General features: G+C 36.5%; 3 protein-coding genes across 3 annotated transcripts; 1 reads left to right on the top strand and 2 right to left on the bottom strand.

Annotated features, from left to right (window-relative positions):
* The first annotated feature begins 63 nt into the window (after positions 1-63).
* On the top strand, positions 64-4517 carry LOC114520996 (GPI inositol-deacylase-like). Its single transcript, XM_028541383.1, has 2 exons — positions 64-162; positions 1492-4517. Exon 2 carries the CDS (start codon positions 1540-1542, stop codon positions 4201-4203), a length of 2664 nt encoding a protein of 887 aa, XP_028397184.1. The 5' UTR covers positions 64-162; positions 1492-1539; the 3' UTR covers positions 4204-4517.
* LOC114520988 (adenylate cyclase type 5-like) lies at positions 4517-21678 on the bottom strand. The gene is made up of 24 exons (XM_028541370.1): positions 20413-21678; positions 16707-16856; positions 16387-16511; positions 16093-16204; positions 15842-15969; positions 15148-15306; positions 14600-14744; positions 13956-14012; positions 13637-13677; positions 13318-13398; positions 12252-12315; positions 11935-12032; positions 9239-9323; positions 8832-8945; positions 8506-8604; positions 8222-8394; positions 7982-8060; positions 7672-7713; positions 7451-7567; positions 7160-7306; positions 6833-6925; positions 6447-6561; positions 6211-6335; positions 4517-6025 (listed from the first exon to the last, which is right to left on the bottom strand). The coding sequence occupies exons 1-24, from the start codon at positions 21310-21312 to the stop codon at positions 5894-5896; spliced, it is 3381 nt and encodes a 1126-aa protein (XP_028397171.1). The 5' UTR covers positions 21313-21678; the 3' UTR covers positions 4517-5893.
* On the bottom strand, positions 9332-11380 carry LOC114521018 (alpha-1A adrenergic receptor-like). Its single transcript, XM_028541411.1, has one exon. The coding sequence runs from the start codon at positions 11356-11358 to the stop codon at positions 10420-10422; it is 939 nt and encodes a 312-aa protein (XP_028397212.1). The 5' UTR covers positions 11359-11380; the 3' UTR covers positions 9332-10419.
* Positions 21679-22020: the final 342 nt, after the last annotated feature.

The raw sequence follows: 22020 nt of genomic DNA, 5'->3' as shown, positions 1-22020 counted from the left end.
GCGTGCTGCCCAGTGCCCGACATACAAAATGACGTCATATCGAACTAACCTCAGTCGGGCAGTATTACTGAAACTGTATAGCATGGCTGAGTATTGAAAATTCATACAATATTTCTAATGTATATAGTCAAAAGGCACAAATATAATCTAGTCTTAAGCAAGGTATTAGTTTATAATTAATTTTATTTTTTGTGTATTTATCATTTTATCTATAACTGTAATATCACCATTAAGGTAATGCAATTTGACACACACACCCACTGCTTACACACTTTTTGTACACACTATTTTATAACATTTAATGCCGTACTTTATTGTACTATAAAATGTGTGCCAGAAGTGACTTTTTATGGATATTTGCCAGTACAGTCGTTGGTTGTAATCTATTACTGAAAATCTATTACTGTAGAAGTGCATTTTATCCATAATATGCCATATGGGCGTGGCTGTTCCCATAAACATCACAAATAAGGATTGTACAAATTAATATTTTTATCAGAAGTTCAGGTTCTGAGTTTGGTCAACATAATTGTTGATTATAGTAACATTTTTGTGTGAACTATGCAAATTACATACTTATGCATGAATTAATTAATGTTAGGTTAACAATTACCTGTCAACTGTGAATGGTTGTAACTACTTTGCTGTATGTATATATGTCTATTCTCCAATAAGAGCTCAAAGCTACCAGTAGTCACTTGTCAATGACTTTACCAATAATGGTTACAATGATTGGAAATGTTTTAGAGGGAAGGCAGTTATTCTGTTATCAGTTATCTGCTAAGAAATTTATTATGATCAATTACAATTTAACGTAACTCATTAGTCACCATGACTGTTCTAATTTGAACTCTGGTCTTAGCGTCCATGTGATTATAGATTTAAATTGTAGTTCTGTAATATAAAGGGATTTACAAGAGTAGCTAGGGATTTCACAATGATGTAAACTGTACAATGGTCTCTCTGGTTCTATATATCAAATCTTGAAAGTGCTCTCATAAACTGGGCATCTGAACCATGAGCCAAACCTGCCTCTGCTTTCCCTCTGTCTAAGGTTCTCTCTTAAGTCAGTCCTGCCAGTTTATAGCTGTCAGATCAATTGAACAGAAAGATGGTTATATATCAGAACAATGACATGTTTCTCTGAAATATCAGCACTGGAGGAACTAGCTCTCTGCCTCGTATTCCCTTCAAAACTGCTGTGGATATTTCAGCGAAGTAAAGACGGCAACTTTGTCCGGGGTTTTCCGTCTACAATAGGCATAAAACAACAATGACATGAATACGTTGGTCGTTCTTTGTTACTTATATGGCGTTTCTGCAAAACAGGCCTTTCCTGATGGCAATTGTTATAAAGTGTATTGTATGATCATTATGTATAGTACAATTCCAACTGAAAAAAAGTGACGATCTGTTATTCATACAACGCTTGTGTACTTTCACTTCTACTCCACCATATGCTACTCTACCAGCTAATTTTTTTTACTGTAGGTCGCTGGTGCCTGAGCCTTTCTTTGGATTACTACAGGTTTTACCCTCATGGTGAACCAGGGTCGTGTATCCGTTTGTGTAATTGGACTGTGTGTTACTACCATTGTTGTCCTATTCATTTCTGCGAGGAAAGCGTTCTTCGATCAAGAGGAAAATGGCTGTGAAATGACCTACATGTTTGAATATCCTGAATATATAAGGGTCAAACTTAAGAAACAGATTTCAGAAAAGTATCCAAGATATGGTCTTTACTTATATGGCGAAGGTTCATACGCGCAGGAACAAAAAAGGGTTTTCGAACCAAAAGGAATACCAGTCTTATTTATCCCTGGCAATGCTGGAAGCTACCGGCAAGTGAGATCGCTCGCATCAATTGCCTTGCGTAAAGCTGAACGCCTTGCACATCATTTTAATTATTTCACGGTTGATTTTGACGAAGATTTTAGTGGATTGTTTGGGGGTGTGTTAATGGATCAGGTGAATTTCGTCCACAGTTGTCTGAGACATATTATTAGAGAATACAAAGGAAATAAATCCGGTCCTGAATCTGTGATTTTGATTGGCCATTCCATGGGAGGAATGATCGCACGAGCTTTATTCACATTAGAAAATTTCAATTCAAAATTTGTATCTATTATCATTACTCTGGGAACACCACAGACTACCCCTGTCATACCATTTGATAAGCACCTAGGTTTGTTTTATACTACTGTGAATAAACTATGGAAAAATAATCCTAAATTTGCAAACATGAGCGTGATATCACTAGCAGGTGGTGCTAGGGACATTTTGGTTCCGGCGAGACATTGTTTATCTCCTCATAATGTGCATATGAATTTACAATACAGTGCAGTCACAACGTCCATACCTAATGTGTGGATCACTATTGACCATCAGGCTCTGTGCTGGTGTAAACAACTTATTTTGGTTATAAATCGGGCATTGTTCGCGTTAATTGACGAAAAACACTCTAGGATCGCTACAGATAGGAAAAAGCAAGTACGGGTTTTGCGAAAATATTTTGGAATTTTTGATAAAAATGAAGAAATCTTGCCGCAAAGCGAACTCCAGACTTCCCTAAAAACAACCTACAATGCGACAGGGCTGTGGAACAGTTTTGAACATATACCTTTACCTGGAACATTTCTGATTCCAATTGAGACAAGTAGCAATGATGGACAATTCATTGCATTGTCGAACTCTCCGGGAGATATTTCTATGACCAGTTGTCAAAATGAAGAAGTTGAAAGATGTTCTGCAGGAGAAATGATCTCCTTTCAAGCATTACCAAAAGCGTCGAGCGCTAAACCAGGATTTTTCCATCTTCCGAACCTCATGAATATATCATCCATAAGAGTGACGTCTTCCCAAGATAAGGCAAACTTAGCTGCGCAGTTCCTACCGCGGTCTCATACTAACAAACTGTTTAATGAGTTTGGAGTATTCTCAGGCGTGCAGAGATTTTGGTCGCCGACGTATTTGTTTCTGAACATATCTCTGCCAATGATTAGAAACTGTTTTGATGTCTACCTAATAACTGTGAAGAAAATCAGCTGCAAAGGTAACGGCGACGGTTTACTGGCGGGACGAATTCATTCGCCTTGGTCCATCGAAGATGTTTACGCCAGACCAGAAGAAACTACGGAATTCAGTATTCTTCTTAAAATTCAGGTACCGCAAACGACAACAATTTTGAAATCTTCTCAGCTTCACATTTGGAAAACAGATGAATGTTCTCTTGAAGTCACCGTGGAGTATCAATTCTTTCAAACATTCGGCAGAATTCTTGTCATGTATGCGCCACTTATTATACAGTGGATCTATTCCTGGATAATGATTATTTTTATTATTCAACTCAGGCAAGTGTCAAGAGATGGCGCTATCCTGTCAGTTTTGTCGACCATTACCTCTGATTCGTTTTCTTTATTCATTCCTCTCATCATTTCACTCTTCAATGAATTGTTCATGAAGTCTTTAATAAGAAGCCTTGGTTGGTCTGGAACTATCTGTCAGGGGTGTGTGATTGATGGTCCTGTGTTGTATGATTGGTTATTACCCTCTTGTTTTGTAATTCTGGCGGCCTTCGCAATATTTCTTACTACTTACCTTCTCCTCGAAATTATCTTGTCATTTTCGGCATGGTTATTTACATTATGCTTATCAAAAATTTTCCAACTATACACTCGGACTAGTACTCCTATTAAGTTAGCGTTATATGCCTGCTTTGGTTTAGTACTGTTCTGCTTCGTATGTTTATGCAGCTCTATTGCGATGTACTTTCTAATGGTAGTTAGTTTTGTTCATTGTTTCAAAACGACTGTCAAATCTAGGGCTCTTATTCCAACAGGTGGCATGGAGAACTTACTAGCGAGCACGTTGAATTCAAGCAAGCTGGTTTTAGTCTTATTGCTGCTTATTTCGTTACAAACAATGCCATCTTTTCTGGTTTGGCTCAAAGTACTGCGAACATCGTGGTTTCTTCCATCGGATCCTTTCCGTATTATTGTTATCATGTTAATCCCAACTGTAGTCTGTTGTCTTGAGATGAATATTCGCAAGCCTTCCAGATATGTTTGGTGTATTGTCTTGGGAATATGGTACGTTGGTTTTCTGCTTTTTTCCTTGGCTGCATTGCCGTTTATAGCCGCTTGTATCCTATTAGCTGTGGATTTCTTTATTTTCGAGAAACATAGCAAAAATAAGAAAAACTGACTCAAACTGAAATTTGAGTACCATGAATATAGCGAGGAATGGTGGTGATTCGAGGTGAAAGGACTTGATGTATAGTGCCGAAAATAGTGCGTGCTAAAAAGAAAAATGCCAGTAGCTAATTACCACACAAGAGAGTGAAAAGAAACGTGCTGAGAATCGCTTGACAGATAACTTATAGAATCATTAACCTATAGATATTACTAATGTTATATTGACCAGAATTCATTACAATTTAAACATGTCTAATATACACTTTATTTCTACTGAGTACTGTATTTTCGACCGTCTTGCTTAATATTTTTATACACTCTGTTCATAAGTTAAAATTACAAATTATTGCGCAAACTATAGAAAGTTTTAATATACAAGTATTAAAACTAATAATTTAAAATGAATATAAATATATCCCTATATATTTACACTAATCTTCATGAACAATGATGAATTTCCCCATTGTTCGAAATATACACGGTCAAGCCAATTTTTCACTTTTAATAAATTAAATTTACTCAATAACTCTATACTTTTAAATATAAACCTCGTTCTATAGAATTATTTCGCCGACAGGTGGGTTTCACTATGGCGTAGTGTGGAACTTTGCATGGCTAAGTGAAAAACTGGCTTTATCAAGTTTGGGAAGCACACATGCAATTATAATACAGGTTTTAAGTAATTCGCACCAATAACTTAGCTCAAAAAATAGCGTTCTGAAAGAACATATTATAAATCTATGGTATATATTCGTTTTTAAATTATTTCTTAGTAAACCATATCTATATTCATCGCCAGTTACACGCAGTAACATCCACACCTGACAGTGGTGTGTAGTCCTGCACAGCGGAAGATACGGTTTAACAAGGCATCCGGGTGCCAACATAGACATGCAGACTTTGAAAAAAAAATCACTTTGGGCCAGTTGTTCTAAAGCCGGTTAGCTCAACAGGGTTGATGCAAATCTACAAATAAAACTTTCCAACAGCTTGTCTAACAAGTTGGAGAGGTTGTTTCATAAATCTTCCCTCGTTTGATAAAGATTTCAGTCTTCAAAGTCTTGAGTAGCCATTCATAAATACATAAACCAAAAGGGCAGGTCGAAATTTAGGGCTATAGCGCTAATCGGCCTTTGAACAAGCCCCTGACTATATTCGGTTTGGTCTGACTATAGTGAACCAAAAATGGCTTTGTGTCAAACCAATTTAACTCAGGATTTCTTATAGTCTAACTGAAAACGTAGAAGCCGAACATGCAGTAATTACAAGATAATTGAAGGAGAGTAGTTCTAGTTTAATTTCCCTCGGTTACTGTTAAAGGATATTCTTCACTATATTATGAGATCTTTAGCCGACGTTAACTTTTAAGACGTTTAACTTCAAGACGCATCTGAAAGTAGGTTTTGCCTATTTCCTGGCGATGCGTGCATATAATTCGCATACGCGAGCATGTAATTAATTTATGTTTGAAAGTAATGCATCAACTTTCACAGCTTCAAATCCAACACCTGCTTTGAAAGTTTTGCGTTTGCGGCTAACTATATACGTCTGGCGTAAATACCTTGCAAAATCTCTCGTAATGTCCTAAAGAAATTCTGATGGAAACACGTTACGGTTGTTAGGATATCACAAATTTGGTTCTACGAAATCTTCTATTCAAGAAATACATCTTTCCTAGTTCTCTTCTGCCTTTCGGCATTCTATAATTTTTCACCTTCCTTGCCAGTTAACCAATAAGTAATCATGGTTCCTTTGCCCTTCACCGACACCTTGCCGCGACACTCGAACGTGTAGCCACGCGTTGATAAGATATTGTAAACGCTTTCTGTAACCTGAAATAAGAGAAACGATTTGCGAAACGTTACTTCACTCAATTCAAATTTTATAACGTACTGCCGAATAGGCCAGACAACATGCAGCATAACCATATGAACGGGAGTTACGTTTTCTTCACCGCTTGTGCAGTGTGTGCAAATAGATTAAACTCACTGCATGCACATGCACATTGTCCGCGTACCTGTATTTGTCCAGGTTTTCCAGTACTGTACATACGACTCGCGACATTCACAGTATCACCCCAGATATCGTATTGAGGTTTCTTAGCTCCAATTACTCCCGCGACCACTGAACCAAAATTCAAACCTTGACAAATCGAAATGAGATTTAAATGCGTATCCTGCCACAAAATATGATCCTCTAATGCGCGTTTAAATGGATTTAAAATGACAGTTTATTGTATGGTAATGAACTCACCAACTTTCATAATCAACGAATTAAACGACTGAACATTAATCTCGTGAAGTTTCTGTTTCATTCCAATGATAAAGTCAGCCATTGCTGCAACATGTTTCAAAGAGGCAAGTTCTTCCTGAAAGTTTAATAAAGGATTTTAAATGCAAGAAATTATATTACGGCTCTTGCATGTGAACTCTTTTTACCACATAATAATTAATAATTTCCCCATTCCCGTGCACTTTCTTAACGCACATAGTTCGTTTAGATAGCGTGTCGCATGTTTATACTCATTTATAGATATTTCGTGGAAAACGTTCCCTGCTGCGTGATATTATATAGTACAGTACAGTACAACACGTATAACATTACTTTCCATAACGTGGGGCACCACTAAATGAATATACCTGTGTATCAGGTTTAATTCCAGAAGCGGCCATGTATGTTTCACCGATACTTTTGATCTTTTCAATACATTCAAACCTCTCCTCCGCAAGAAGCTAAACAAAATGAGACGTGTCATTCATGAATGATAATTAACAATTCCTACCATCTTTCTCGTCCGTAATCGGACGCACGTAACATTATATTTGAAACAAACGTAGCACCGACTATATCAAGAACAAACATTAACGTCTGGCAACAGCAAAACCGCTCCTATACAGATTGCTGTATGTGCATGTAAAAGCAATCATAATTACATTATGTGAAAAATAATCCCAGATTAATCCTACCTCATCAAAATCCACGATGATTTCATTCAAAAATCTTAAGCACTCTCGGCCCTCCCCATTTGCAGCAAGTTCATTGTAAAAATCGGAAAAATTTACAATGTGTGAAAACATAACTGCCACTTTGTCACAAGACTGAAAATACAGTTCCTAAAAAAATGATACAAAGATTCACCTTATTACATATTTATCTTAAATCTTTAAAATGCAGATACAAATGAACAAAAAAATCATTAAACATTGGGGAGAATTTACCCGTAGTAGGTCGCCACTGGTTGAAATATAGATTCATACCTCGTTTTTCTTTTCTGTTGCGAGAAAATGACCGGCCACATGAGATGGTAAAATGTTGTGCAATAGTTTTTTGTTGTAATCTCTTAATTGTTCCATTTCTTTCTTCTCTTGTGTCGCCTGAAATACAAAATATCACATAGTTTATAATAGTGTTAATAATCTTCACCAAAATCGGATTATATAATTCGTAAAACATTAAATTATCTAAAAAAATTGTGTACCTGGAACTTCCATAGAAAGTCTAGTCTTGAAATCTCCTCGTTCTGTGGTGAAAGGAAATTTGTCTCTTTTAAATCAAGATGAAAAAATCAAATTGATAAAAACAAGAACCCTTTTCACCAATGGCCTCATTTGGCCTGGGGTCAAAAGACGCAAACGCCTTGCATTTTTTATCATTAATAGCGTGGATCAAAAACCAAAAGCACATTCGGGAATTAATTGTAAAAAGGGTGTACTTTTATTAGTTCTTTATGAAAAGGAACAAAAATACATAATCTTTACAACCAAGGGTCGAGTTGAAAGCTGTCTTACCAGATAACCATGTAAGAAGAGAGTGATGATAAAAAGTAGTATTACCAATACTGTGATAGATTTCAAACTCAAATGATCCCTGTAACAATATAACACTGAGATTTAAAAAGTATAATAACCGTCGTTGAGAATCACCCAATCTTCAATCTGCAGGTAGAGTCAAATCCCATGGGGGTTTGGAAGGGGGGGGGGGTGGAGGGTGACGTTTGTGTGCACACATTGTAATAAAAATATTCTTACTCGCAGGAAAATGTCGCCTGGTCATATTTCACCATCAAAGCTGAATACTTGCTCAACATCAGTGAGATATAGATGATACCAGTGACGAGCAGAAGAAATAGTTTATGAAGTGTTCCCATATGCATGAAGATTGCCACTCCAAGCATGATTAAGATCACGGAATAAGTAAAGTACTAAATAGAAAAACAGTAAACAAAAGTTTGAAACTGATTCTGATACAACACAATGAACCTTTTGCATAATAGACAAACTTTTAGGCAACAAAATATTTTGCGAACACATACTTGGGGAAAGTCACAATCCTCAAACGTAAGTTTTGTCACGTTGTCGGTAAAATTTCCATCGCAGTTAATACTGCTGGTGTACGAGGAATCGCACTGGGCCTGAAAAAATCATAAATAAACTTTTGTGAATCCTTATTAATACGACTGTGTCAAAACCAGCTAAACTGTTAGCCCTTTTCATTCCAGGAATTAAAAATTTTAAGTACTGTTTCATCCACAATTTGGATAACTAACCATATATGGTTACCATGCAGGGGCCTATGGAAGGTGGAAATCGTCTTTGACTTTTTTAACGCTATGTAATGGAAAACAATTTCTCAATTTACCAAATTCCCAACAACAGCCAATAACAAAATTACAATAACTATGGTTGCTATCAGTTGACTTGCTCTTCTTGAGTCAGCAATCAAAAGAGAAATGGTATGAAAGCATCGCAGCGCCTAATAATCATAATGTCAAATTATCAATATCTGGCCAGCATTTTGCTTTTCGACTATGTGAACTAAATGGTCAGATTTACAAAATATAGTTTATACGTCGCATTTTAGCCGCGTTAAAAATAAAATTCAGATGACACACCTCATTTCCTATTGTTTGAATTGCGCATTTGACGCGACAAAAAATACGACGTATAAACATATGGGCCTTATATCATTGATACAAAATAACGAAATGCAACCGGCATACTTTACATAAATATAGAGACAGTTTTCCAATATACATACTAATATACCTGGGATCGTTCCGCCATTGCAATGAGTAATATAACTCCCATGACTACAAAAGCACAACTATACACGACAGCTGTCCCGGTATTCCTGAAATTTTAAGGAAATGTGTATGTGAAAAGTGAAAATGAACAATCACCTTTTTTATTACTGAAGGTGACATTTTTAAATAACACATCGAAAGTGAAGTGAAGGACAGCATTTAAAACTGAAAGTCTATCACACTTCACATCTTCGGTAAAGTAAATATCGTTGTTTTGGGTTGTCTTAAGTGAAATAGGAAGTTAGCCGTATCAAAGAGTGGCCTGCATGGCCCTGCTTGTGACGAAAAATGCATCACGACAATCCAAAATGTAGTGGGAAATTGAATATATTTCAAAAATGAAGCAAGATGAAAGTATGGTAATACAGAATTATTTACACTTTTACTACTCCATACTTTAAACTATTTCGCTGCCCTTTAGCTGCTCACTAGACACTATAGTGCATGACCATGCAACAAGTAATATTATTATATACCACTTGTAAAAGTTTGGTGTTCGTAGCATTTTATTGGTCGAGAGCGAATCACGCGAGAGTGACAAAATTTTGATGTCGCCAGCGCGACCCTCTGCAGAGCGAGATAACGTTTTTCAGTGTTTTTATCAGTGGTTTTATCCCATGGGAAATAACAACTTTAATTACGTGCGGCGCACCTGGACGTGCGACCTTTAGACTGTTTATCCATTTGAAATTATGTCTTTTATGAATAATCACTTTGTTGTTTACCTTGTAGTTTGGTTTTTCTTTGGCAAGTGATATATAATAAAAAACGTATTTACCGAGAACTCAGAAAACCATCGACCATCGACATTTCACTCGGCGAATATCGACAGTTCTCGGGTCCACAACACATAATGTTCCCACGTTCGCAGTAAATAAGTGTTAATTATTATCACAATTCACAGTATCTATATAACCATCTTTCTGAAACCTAAAAAACGAGGCTTCTATTATCCTATCCCAGCTTGAACACAGTCACAGAAACTACATACAATTTTTCTATGCGAATTATGTTTAATTATGAGAAACGTCTGTACACGATAGTCGACATCTTGCATATTGTTTGTTCTTTCATAACTATAAGATATCTGTGATGAGTAGGATCAAGTTATACGCCCTATGTTATCACTAAAATACTTGATTTCTAATAACTGGTATGTGATGAACAACAGTGGAACGCTTTTAAAACATTTACAGCTTCCTTTCTCAACACGGATGAGTTCCAGAAAAATATAACAGAATTTAGGCAAGAGTTCAATGTGGCGAACACTATAATCCAAGAGAAATAAGCATCGCTCTCTAAACTCGGACCATACCACAAAAGGAATATCGGATAAAACGAAGATGGTGCCAAGGTGATCAAAAAAACAACAACAACAAGAAAGCAAGATTTTGCATGTTTCACTTCACGAAGAAATAATTTCATCTTTGATATATGCTCGACGCTTCCGTTTACACAAGGCCTAACTTCGGAACGCAGAAGCCTTTTCATCTCCAAGTAGATTTTCGTGAACACAAACGATGTTAAAATGATTAGTGCTGGAACAGTGACCGACACAAAGATTCCGATTATATTGAACCAAAAACTCACCACAACTACAGATAGAACTAGCATAAAGCCACATTGAATCACGCACAAAACCCTTTTCTTTGTCAGTAAGGTCGTATAGGAATACGGATGCAGCACGCCGATGTATCGCTCAATCGACATAACGAATAATGTTATTATCGAAAATCCAGTAGGTAAAAAAGACAACGGCATGGTTGTGAAGATCGCATAGCAATTCATATAATCCAGGAACGGAATGATCAGGTGGAACAACGATAACGGTGTTCCTATACAACCAACTCCCAAATCAACGACAGATTGAATGAGTATAAGAAAATAACAAATCTTTTTCTTCAGTACAGTTGATTTCAGAATTGTTAGCATTGCTATCAGGTTCAGTAAAACGGTTGGAAATATTAATAATCCGGTTATGATAGCGACTAAAATGCGGTTCACTTCATATTTACTTGACGAAAAGCTTGCAACAAACCAAGACGTTCTGCCAAAGACGTGGCATGTTACTATGTTATCCATAGTAACACCCAAACCACTGAGCTATTCAAATACCAGACTAAATCTACGCCTTGAACTGAACACAATTTTATACTCATAGGTCAAATTAACACTTGCCATGCAGCCGGATACGTGAGCTGGTGCGCTTTGTTAAATTTATTGTTTCTGCTGTTTCGTCACATCAAAGGAAAAGTTTGACGGTTGAAATTAACAGTTGTCGAACTTATCTATATTGAGTTATTACGGCAGGTGAAAACAGGCAATACATTTGATAATTATAAGGCAAGCATCCCTTCCGGTAAAATTGATTCCTCTGGTTGGCTAAGTAGAACATTTAGGCTTAGCGGCCATTACGACGAGATGAATTACATGATGATTAAGTTAAAATGTTAATTATCCTTTTCGCGAGTTTTCTATAATTGAGCATTTTTTATATTGGATTTCTCAGCTTAAGAACATTAAGCCCGATTATTATATGACAAGCGTCACGGTGAAGTGAAGAAGAATTTTCGTTATTTAATTAACGTTTTGAGGGATATTTCTTGACCAATTATCTTTGCTAAAAACATTGGGTATGATAAATGATGAATCTCTTACCTCGGCAGAACAAGAAGTTGGACAATAAGAAGACAAAACAATATGAACACGGTAAACATGATGTTGGATCTAAACATTCCATCCTTTTCGTTTGAATACTAAACAGATAAAAAAAGAAAGATGTTTATTTTATATCTGTGCCCAACATGCATGTGGTGGTCAGAAATGAATAGGGGTTATGAACTCTCCCAGTCTCAGTGATTTTAAACCTGTCTATCATCTTGGTCAAGAATCGTTCCGAGTTTTATTAACCACCTCAGTCTGTAAACACACTGAATCAATTCCCATGCAATGAGGAGACATTCCTGATCACTTACTTGTTCTTCGTGCTCTTTTGTTCTAAACGTCAAAAAACCAGCTCGGATATTTTCCCGCCTCCACCTAAATATGCAAGCCTTTGTATTTAAGTACATTCATGCATTTAAAACAACTTAAGGTCGGTTGCGAAGTTTTAATCTTTCTAAGTGCCATTTATTCATTGCTTTCAATCTTTTCTAGCAGGTAAAAGATTGGAGGTTTTAAAGTAGGCTCTTAACCTGGCTAACATGATACGTATATAAATTTTCGTTGACGTTTACACTGTCAAAGTCTCAGTTATGATGCCCGGATTTTAAGAGGAGGTGTGGAAAAATGTTTTGCACCTCTTCTGGGAATATTTTCATTCCCCCCCCCTTAGAGTCATGCACCCGAAAGGGAAAAGCAAAAAACAATCGAGTTACTGCAACCAACTTTAAGCCTCAGTTTTATCAATGAATAGAACAGTAAACACATTAAAGGTAAAGTATAATGGCCGGACTTCATCAACCTATCTTCTAAAGTTAGCACGGGAAGCCAACCACTCCATCTGCCCCAATTATTTTTCCATTTCCCCTAATTTTTGTATTGAAATCGGCCCTTGTCATCTATCAAAGTTTGAGGTTTTGCTTGCTAGGTGTGTGTAACTAAAACAGTGGGAACTAAAACACCAAAATAAGGGGAACAAAAACAGTAGTTCTGATGCTAACACTGAGCTATAATTTACCCTAGTCTTTTGTTACAACCTTTTTGAAACGTGGGATTTATTAATGTCTAAAGCGTGGTAGCCTGCTCGCAGACTGAATTGATTTCGGCCCCCTAATTCAGTCTGCGAGAAGGCTAAAAGCGTCGTCACTAGTGTATGCTATTAGTAAACTTAACAGAATACATCAGTAACCTTACTTTAATTCGCCAAGTTTATACAACTGTGCACATAATTCACTCAATCGCATACGCTAAAAGCGCAGCCTGTGCATGTAGCTGCGGTTCTCCAAATACTGTTATCAAAAACGGAAAACAATGCGACATTGTGCAAGGCGAAGTTTTCGTGGTTGGGCGGTGGATCTTCGATATAATATTACGGTATACCTGTCAACGCTGCGAGCATCAATTGAAGTGCTGAGAAAATCGTTAACTTCATCTTCGGGGCTGCTTTGATTGATACCAAGTCTGGAATTAGAAATAATTTTCACTAAAACCATGTTACTTGCAATTCGTTTATGTACAATGTTTCAAAATCAATTATACAAACATCAAATACAACATGAACTGCATGCTTGTAATATGCTGCAAAATACACGATTGATGCATTTGAATATATGCATCGGGAAATCCACTGGCACTGTGAAAGTGATTTTTTTATATGAGAAAGAATGCAACCTATAAAATATCTCGTTAAATTGCTAACCTCGCTTCGGCCTTCTGATCTTGATTAGCTTGAATTTCATCCTTAAAAAAAAATGTAGATTCACAGTGCTTCGTCGACTCGTATTAACCACTAACCGTGGTATATACAAGGTAAATCACACACAAGATTTATGTTTTATTAAATAAATATATATATATATATTTAATATAATATCTGTCATATATATATATATATATATATATGGTAAGTCACACCACAAGATTTATTTTTCATTAATTAAATAAATAAATTATTTGATTTTGGCAACTTCTGTCATAATAATCATAGAGAATTAGGCATGAATGAGGCAAATTCGTACCTTTTTAAACATTCCTTGGTTTGGGGTTTGCTTGCGTTGCTGATTTCTTAAAAAGTCCTAAGATTAAATTTTATCATAAATTATCGTCGATGTCGGGGGTACAGCGCGCTTTCCAACAATCCGATCCATGACAGTCAGACAATAAAAAACACTTCGGCTTAGAACAACGCAACGTAAAACCTGCATCAATATACATGCACTTACTTGAGTGCATATACAAAACAATAGAGTCAAAAAGAGGCGGGCAATATAATATATTGTTATTAGTAGGAATGTTTTCACTGTTTGAGAGCATGCCATTTTGTGAGCGTGCCATTCGAGAGCATGCCATTAAGGGCGCCCTCCTTTAAGCAGCCAAAATGCCAGATCAAACCGGTCATATTTTGAATTCGCTTACTTCAGAAACGGAATTCCGGTCTGACCCGTCTGACCATTACACGAAAGCCCCCTAAGAGAAACGGGTGGTGTGCGGTGTGTGACTTAGTGGCATCGAGACACCCCATTTCAGGTCCATTCTCGATATCATGCAACTACTGCAGTAATTTGGATTGCATGCATATGCATTTACCGGGACTCGACGCCAGTGTAATTTGACATGGAATCACCTTTGACATGGGATAACTACATATATATGCTTAACTTACCCTATCCTTGGAATGCTTAGCACTGATGAGATAAGTTTTCAAATCATGTTCTTTCAAGTACACATCCCTCTCACCGCCATGACCTTCTTCAACTTCATAATCACCATTTATGACATCCAAAACATCTTGGGTAATGTGAACACGCCTGTAGAACAATCATTTAAAATACGACATCAAAATCAAAAGACGCACAGTATTGTTCTAAAAGCTGGTCTTAAAATTTTAAACCCAGCTGGACTGTCATAAATTAGCTTTTTTATACTTTGCGATGACTAACTGTCACAAGACTACTGTGCATCCTTTTTGATGACTGACTACCCTTTAATTGTCGTTTGACGAAAACTTTTTCAAACGTTTTCCAAATGTTTTTCAACGAAACAATTCATGAAAAACTGTTGTGGAGTCACCTAAACAAAAGGTCTCTCTGGCTTTTGCAAAGGTCTCTCTGGAGTATTACAAAGTCAATTCACTCTTCAAACTACATGGATGATTGAGATTATTATCAGGTAAAGGAATGTCTCAAAAGAGAGAATCAATTAGTCATTTACCCTGGAAGTCCACCACACTCCATGTGATTAGCAACAGTGACATCATTTGACCAAACATCGTATTGCCACTTGACAGACCCAAGAACCCCAGAATGAACTTTACCAGTGTGAATACCCACTCGCATGTTTAAGTTTACTTGCTTCGCCTCCCGAACGACACTGAAAAGAAGTCACCCCCCTGGTTAAATGCAATCACCTGTCATGCAATCATACACACACCCAACATTGAGTGTCAAACTCGTGCATGTGAGCTCATCATACGTGAGCTAGTACGTTTACCAGCAAACATGTTTATCTGAAACCTTGTTTAGCCTTGGATATGGTTAATACTTGATAAATATGAGTAAAAAAACATGTGATCAACTGCACAGCAAGAGAGGTTTAAAATGTACACTATGCATGGAGAGAAAGGGACTCTGACCAGAGGTCTCTGGAAATTTCTCTGGGTCGTTGTAATAACTAATGCGCGTCATTGCTTTATATTTCACTTGTCAAAATAAGCACTGCCTTCTACTTACGCGTTTTTCATACGCACGTACACCCACATACTTCAATCTTATTTATAGTGCCTTGTACGTGCATATGAAAAACTCCGTGCGTGCATGTATATAGGTGCGTATGAAAAACGCGTAAGTGGAAAGCAACCACAATTGTCCTTCAAGCTCAACGATATGAATCACAATACCGTACTTACATTATAGCATCAATCATATCCAAGCCCATTTCGATACAGCAGTGGGCGTGATTAACTCGTGGTTCTGGTAAACCTGATACGCAATAATAACAATCACCAAGGATCTTGATCCTCATACAATGATTTTCCTAAAGTGACATCCGGCAATAAAAATTTAACAAAGGCGAACATATACTGATATACATATGACCCTGCATGGACTAGGATCAGGGTCAATTGGTCATTATCATGAAAAAGGTTTTTCCGCATACCAAAGCAAGTTGATCAAATCTTGCGTAAAGTTCATTCAATGTTTGGATCAGTTCTTGTGCTGTGCACTGAGATGACAGCTGAGTAAAACCTTCGATATCTCCAAACAAAATACTGAAGTAGAAAAATGTTGTTATACACAAAGAAATAAAATCATTGTAGCAACCTTTTTTTAAAAAAAATTCATAAAAATATATAATAGCTGGTTGAATATATTTCAGTTATAGATATGCTTGACCGGTGAGATGAAAGAAATGATGAAACCCCAAACCTGGTCATAATAATATAGAAAGTACCTGACATTATTGTGCTTCTGGATGTATATTTTATGAAACTGGCTTCCTCTGTGATTCCCTGACTTGATATCAGCTTTCATCTCCGTGGCAACATGACGTGGCAGGACGGACAGCAGCAAACGTTCCTGGGACAGGTAAAAATGAACACATTTAACATGCATATTTTACCGTTACAGAAAGGGGAAAGCATTTCGTTGCCATGCACGCAAAAAATCCGTCCTATAACACATTAATTGATGCAATGGCGTCAGATCATCTCTCCCGGCCATCGTCTCATTTCCATTGCCTTTTTCGTCGACATGACAGTCATATGATCATACCTGATTCTGGTTGGCTTTCTGGCTTTTCAAACGGTTTTCGATGCATTTTCTCGTTTCTAAGAAGGCCTTGCGACGTGACAGCTCCGTGGAATAATGAGTGAAAATTCCAGCGCCATTTGCACAAGCAAAGATGAAAAAATTCGCCAAGAGCTTTTCATGAAAAAGAAAGATAACATGTAGCATAATTATATAGGAATACTAATAGAGAAATTTTTACTGACAATGGATATATAAGGGTTCTATATATATTTATTTAAATACATTGTTTACTCAATAAATAATTCAATAACATTTTATTTATATTGGTGTATGAATGTTTTCATTCGTGCAATGGATAGAAGTTTTTCATTCGGTGAAAGGTGGAATGTTTCGTTCAACTCGCTATGTTCATTCTCAATTTTTATAATATCCAACATCATCATAAACCGCCATATCAACGTCAGACAACAATAAAAAAGAAATACGTCAAATGCAGCTGCACTCTACACATGCGGTTTTTCGCGCGAAAATTATCAACGCCCAGTATTTACCGCCGGACAAACCTCGCCGGAGCGTACATTCATGTTTTCAAAGATTACCGCGACTGCGGGGGGGACGTGACCATGCATGATTTCAGGTAATTGCAGTGTGCATTTGAACTCTAAAGAGTGCAATATATTAAACACTTAAGGGGGTATTAGTAATGGAGGATTAGGGGTATTAATAATGAGAGCCAACTTCGAGGATCAGTTAAACATTAGAATTTTTGTGAAAATTGGTTGCGGACACGGGATATCTATCTATTGGGGAGTATTGCGATAACGGTCTATCGTTATCGAGTCCACGCGTCACTTTCGGGACCTTCACAGACAAGCAGATATTCTTAAATTGACAAGTTACCCTTAGCCCAGGTTTAACTTGCTCATGTGTATTAGAGAGAAAAAATTGACATGATCCTTGCCAAGCTCAAGGTGACTTCGTTCAAAATCTATTGACGCTGGCCTTTCAGCAAGAAGATTAGCCTGAACAAGAAACGGTTGCCACTGACAGGTCATGAAAAATAAACCTTGCAAAAGGAGACTTGTTAAAGGAGACTTGATATTTTTTGAAATGTTGTATTGAGTTGACCGCGTGCTTCATAGAGGAACATAAACGTGTCCAAACAGTGCCTTATTTGTTTAAAGAGTAGACGGGATTAGACTACATGGCCTCGGCGGGTTGTTAGAAGACCGGATAGGCTATCCGCCGGGTACTGGGTTTTTCAATCGCTCTCAAATTGCCCGTGTTTTGGTGCAATTTGAATTGCATTAAATTTTCTCTTTATTTATTATTGGGTCAAAATCTACAAATTTGCCACTTTTCAAGCATTTTTGCCAGGGTTAAAAAAATGAGTATCCGTAGTCGAAGTAGGTCAGCATCTGGAGCAAAGAATTATCATAGTTCTTTAACGGTTGCATTGTATAAAAAATTAAAAGTTACTAGCGAGGGAAGGACAATTGATATAAAGAGTTAAAGATTTCACCAAAGAGTCTATAATAAAAATACATTTTCAACAAGTTAAATTCGCCTAACCTAGTAGTGGTAGGCCTGTAGACTGCTGTTTAACATCCTTCTGACTTTACTAAAATTTAGTTATGTAAAAAATGCATTTAGCTGGACATATTCTACCCAAAATATCAAGTGGTTTTAGGTCTGTTATTGCAAAATGAAATATTTATTCACCATATAAAAATATTAGAGTAAATCCTAGAGTAAATCCTTGGTGCAGAATATTATCCATGGCCACAGGTACATGGGGGACAGGGGTTCCCACTCCATGCATGGTCCTGCTTTTTTGTAATGCCTGATGCTAATTCACTTCTATAAAAGAGGCACATTCAATATACATTTTTTACATGATGTTCACCCATTTTATCAAGGATTGAATCATGCAACTGAAGATGAAGCTCAGCACTGTTCAGATACATTAGAAATTCTTCTTCATTCAGGAATTGCAAAGTTTGCATGATACAATAAAGATTAAGATGAAGCCCTGGAGTTGTGTCATATGTTGTAAACCTAATCAGTGCTTACTGCAATCTCTGGATTATAGTAAGGAAATGACCTTCCTAGGAAAGGAAATGACCTGAAATTCATTTCAAACATTACACCAAATAAGATGTCTAAAAGCATCTAATTAATTATGATTTCACATGGGAATATTTTGCCTTGAAAGATGGATTCAAGACAAAATTGATAAGTTTTGAAAGATTGAGTATAGATCTGACAGTTTTAAAAAACCAAACCCTCAATGCACATCCCTCATTACATGGTTTTAAATTAATTATTTTCACAGTTTTAATGACACTTGTGTAGAAACTCTATTGGATAAATGTCAAGTACTGAGTTCTCTTTGTAAACAATGTGGGATACAGGCAATTTGTTTTGATAAATAGACATTTGTATAACAATACAAAATTACTGGAAATTTAGTATCCATATTATTCCTGTGCAAAAGTCTAGGTTTATGACCAATTTAAATCTAAAAAAATTAAGTGGATACATTGAAATTACATAATCAACCACAGGAAATTATTTGTCAAAAAATGTGAAAACTGGAACCACAAAAATGAGAACAAAATTAATTTAGGCTATGTTCATAAGACAATGTCTGCCATTGATAATTAAATAACATGCAATGTTTACATTTGGCTCAATCAGAATACTGGATCCAAATGATTTCCAACATGTTTTCAATTTTTTTAATTTTGTGTTGGCTAAAGGAAAATTTTAATTAGCATAACAACCGACCAAATTAGTTTACTGGCTGTCTGAAAATTGTGAAGTGTTACACTAAATCCAAGTTTAGTGAAATGTAGACTTGTTTTCTGGTCATTTATAGTACACAAAACTATTATAGCAAAAGAAAAAATGAATATATTGTTATTAAAAGCATGCAATTACTGCGAAAGATACTATAGTTAATTAAGGTTTGACTAATATGACTTGCAGATTCGGAAGACTGGCAGATGAATTTCAAGTGACGACTTTTATTCCTGTTGTTATATTTAATGGCCCTCTTGAGAATGCATTTGGTTTTAGGTATCTTACATGAATATCAAGTGCTCTTAGATCAGGTAGTGAGACGAAATGCAAATATAAATTTAGCATATACAGCTTAAAATAATATATAAAAATGTGGTCTGGCGTTACAAGCCGTAGAGACGATATTGACTTATGGATAATCTTAATACCAGATGACGAACATCTACTTGCATATGAAAATATATTAATGAATTCTCAACAATGACAATATTTCAAATACATACTCAAAAAATTCACGAAGCATAAAAATTTGTTAATATTTTCTCATATATACCGGCCGATGAAATACAAAGGATTCTTATAAGTTGAAAATTAAACGCTTCGTTTCCATGTAAACAACCCGGTGTGTAGCTTATTAAAATTGCCTAATGAAAACACTGTCAGCAAGACGGAGATAGTGTAATATAAGCACATATCACATAAGCAAACGTGAGGTAGCTTCGCGCCTGTTGTAAAAATGCATATGTGTTTTAATATTGCAACAGCAAGGTCGTTATTATTCGCTATAGTATAATTAAGCATAAATCGTCATTATGATAAAATGTAGTTTGAGTAACAGCAATCTTCTTCCTAAACTGTTGTCTAATTTATCTATCCTGAAATATTAGTAGCCTCATGTTATGATTATTGTTATGAAACTTACCAAACGATGCAAATTATTATCATGAACCAAATCTCTCGCACAGCACACCAAATGAACTGTAGCAATTCCACATCCCCCAAAGACTGCCAGTCTCATTCTTACAGGGAGTAATGTATAGGTCAAATAAATAAAGAATACACCAAGCCATACACCATCTGCTGCAGAAGTGACTGGCCGAAGTAAAAAATCGACAGTCACAAAACAACAAGATAGGAGAACCATAGCATACGTTGAAAGTCTTAAATTCTTTTGTGTTGAGTTAGAACGGTTTATGACGACTAAAATTGCAACGTATAAAACTAATATAAGCGGCAGAAATACGCCTTTTAGCCAATACGGGTCTGTTCGTTCCTTGCCTTCTTTGCCGAAATGGAGGCCAACTAGCACAATGAGTAGAAGAAATATCAGGAATATTATCCAGTTTATGAATTTCTGATTTAATCGAAAAAAATACCGCTGGTATAATCGTTCTAGTTTGTCAGATTCGAAGCGCTTTGATTTGAATATTTTGTTAATGACATCGGAGACCGAGTGCTTCTTAGGCTGCCTGATACAACAATCGTATTCACATTGATGTTCCGATGATGAATTGCTCTCGCATTTAAATTCGGTATCAGTAGGCAAAGCATTCGATTTCTCTGATCCAGAAACCCCAAGTTCTACTGATCTAAGTTTAAGTTCCGATCTATTTTTATCAGGTTCTTTCACTAATCGACTGTGTGATCCTTCTGCTTCGCTTTCGTTGCTTCCTTTCGTGTCTGTTTCATGTTGCTCGTTATATTCGATATTTCCGAGGTTATCTGGTTCCCAACATGAGCGTTTCTTGCTTTCATTCATGTCGTTCATTGTCGCGGCGTCTGGGCTTACTGAATTTGATCTCCCTACAGCCTTCTTTGACATAACCAAAATGATTTCGCCCGTATGAACACCTGGTCCAGTGTCGTGCTGAATAATATATTAATTGTTGATGTTAGGAGGACTGACTTCACGTTGTTCTCGTCACCGTGAAGATGCAATTCGCCTCGGACAATGTGAACATTGGTTACATTTCTTTTAAACAAATTACAAGCTTAACATAAGCCAGTTTCCAGCAGTTTAAATCAATACATAAATGCATTAATCGTTCTGCCAATAATAATGTCCCTCAATTTTTACTACCATGTTTTTTAATATGCTTCTATCAACATATGTGTGGAATTTGCAATAATCTAGCCGTTGATATGCTGGCCTATCAACAACTTTCACCGCCGTGAAATTACCTTCGACTTGAATACGCTTAGAAATTATATCTCGGTGATTACATCACGTGACACGCGTAGACAAGGTAACCGCTTTAAATTATCCCATATCCTTTCTTTGATTGTTGCGACAGGTAGATTAAGTACTTGTTCTTGTTTGTATGTTCATGCTTTGTCTCAGTTATTGTGTTTTTCCTAATATTTAATAATAAAAACCATGCCGAAATAAACCGTTATTTCTGATTTCTCACATTTTTGTGTAATGCGCGCAGTCTGCTAGCCCATACTTTGAACACAGACCTTCGTCCATATGTATTCCTACATGTACACGCGGTGTTCCAACAAACTAATGATTCAAGCTAAAAATCTA

Source organism: Dendronephthya gigantea, unplaced genomic scaffold (genome assembly GCF_004324835.1).
Source record: "Dendronephthya gigantea isolate DGI-Jeju-01 unplaced genomic scaffold, DenGig_1.0 000000F, whole genome shotgun sequence".
Classification (NCBI taxonomy): Eukaryota; Metazoa; Cnidaria; class Anthozoa; order Malacalcyonacea; family Nephtheidae; genus Dendronephthya; species Dendronephthya gigantea.
Note: the sequence above shows the minus strand (reverse complement) of the source record. Positions and strands in the feature narration are given on the sequence as shown.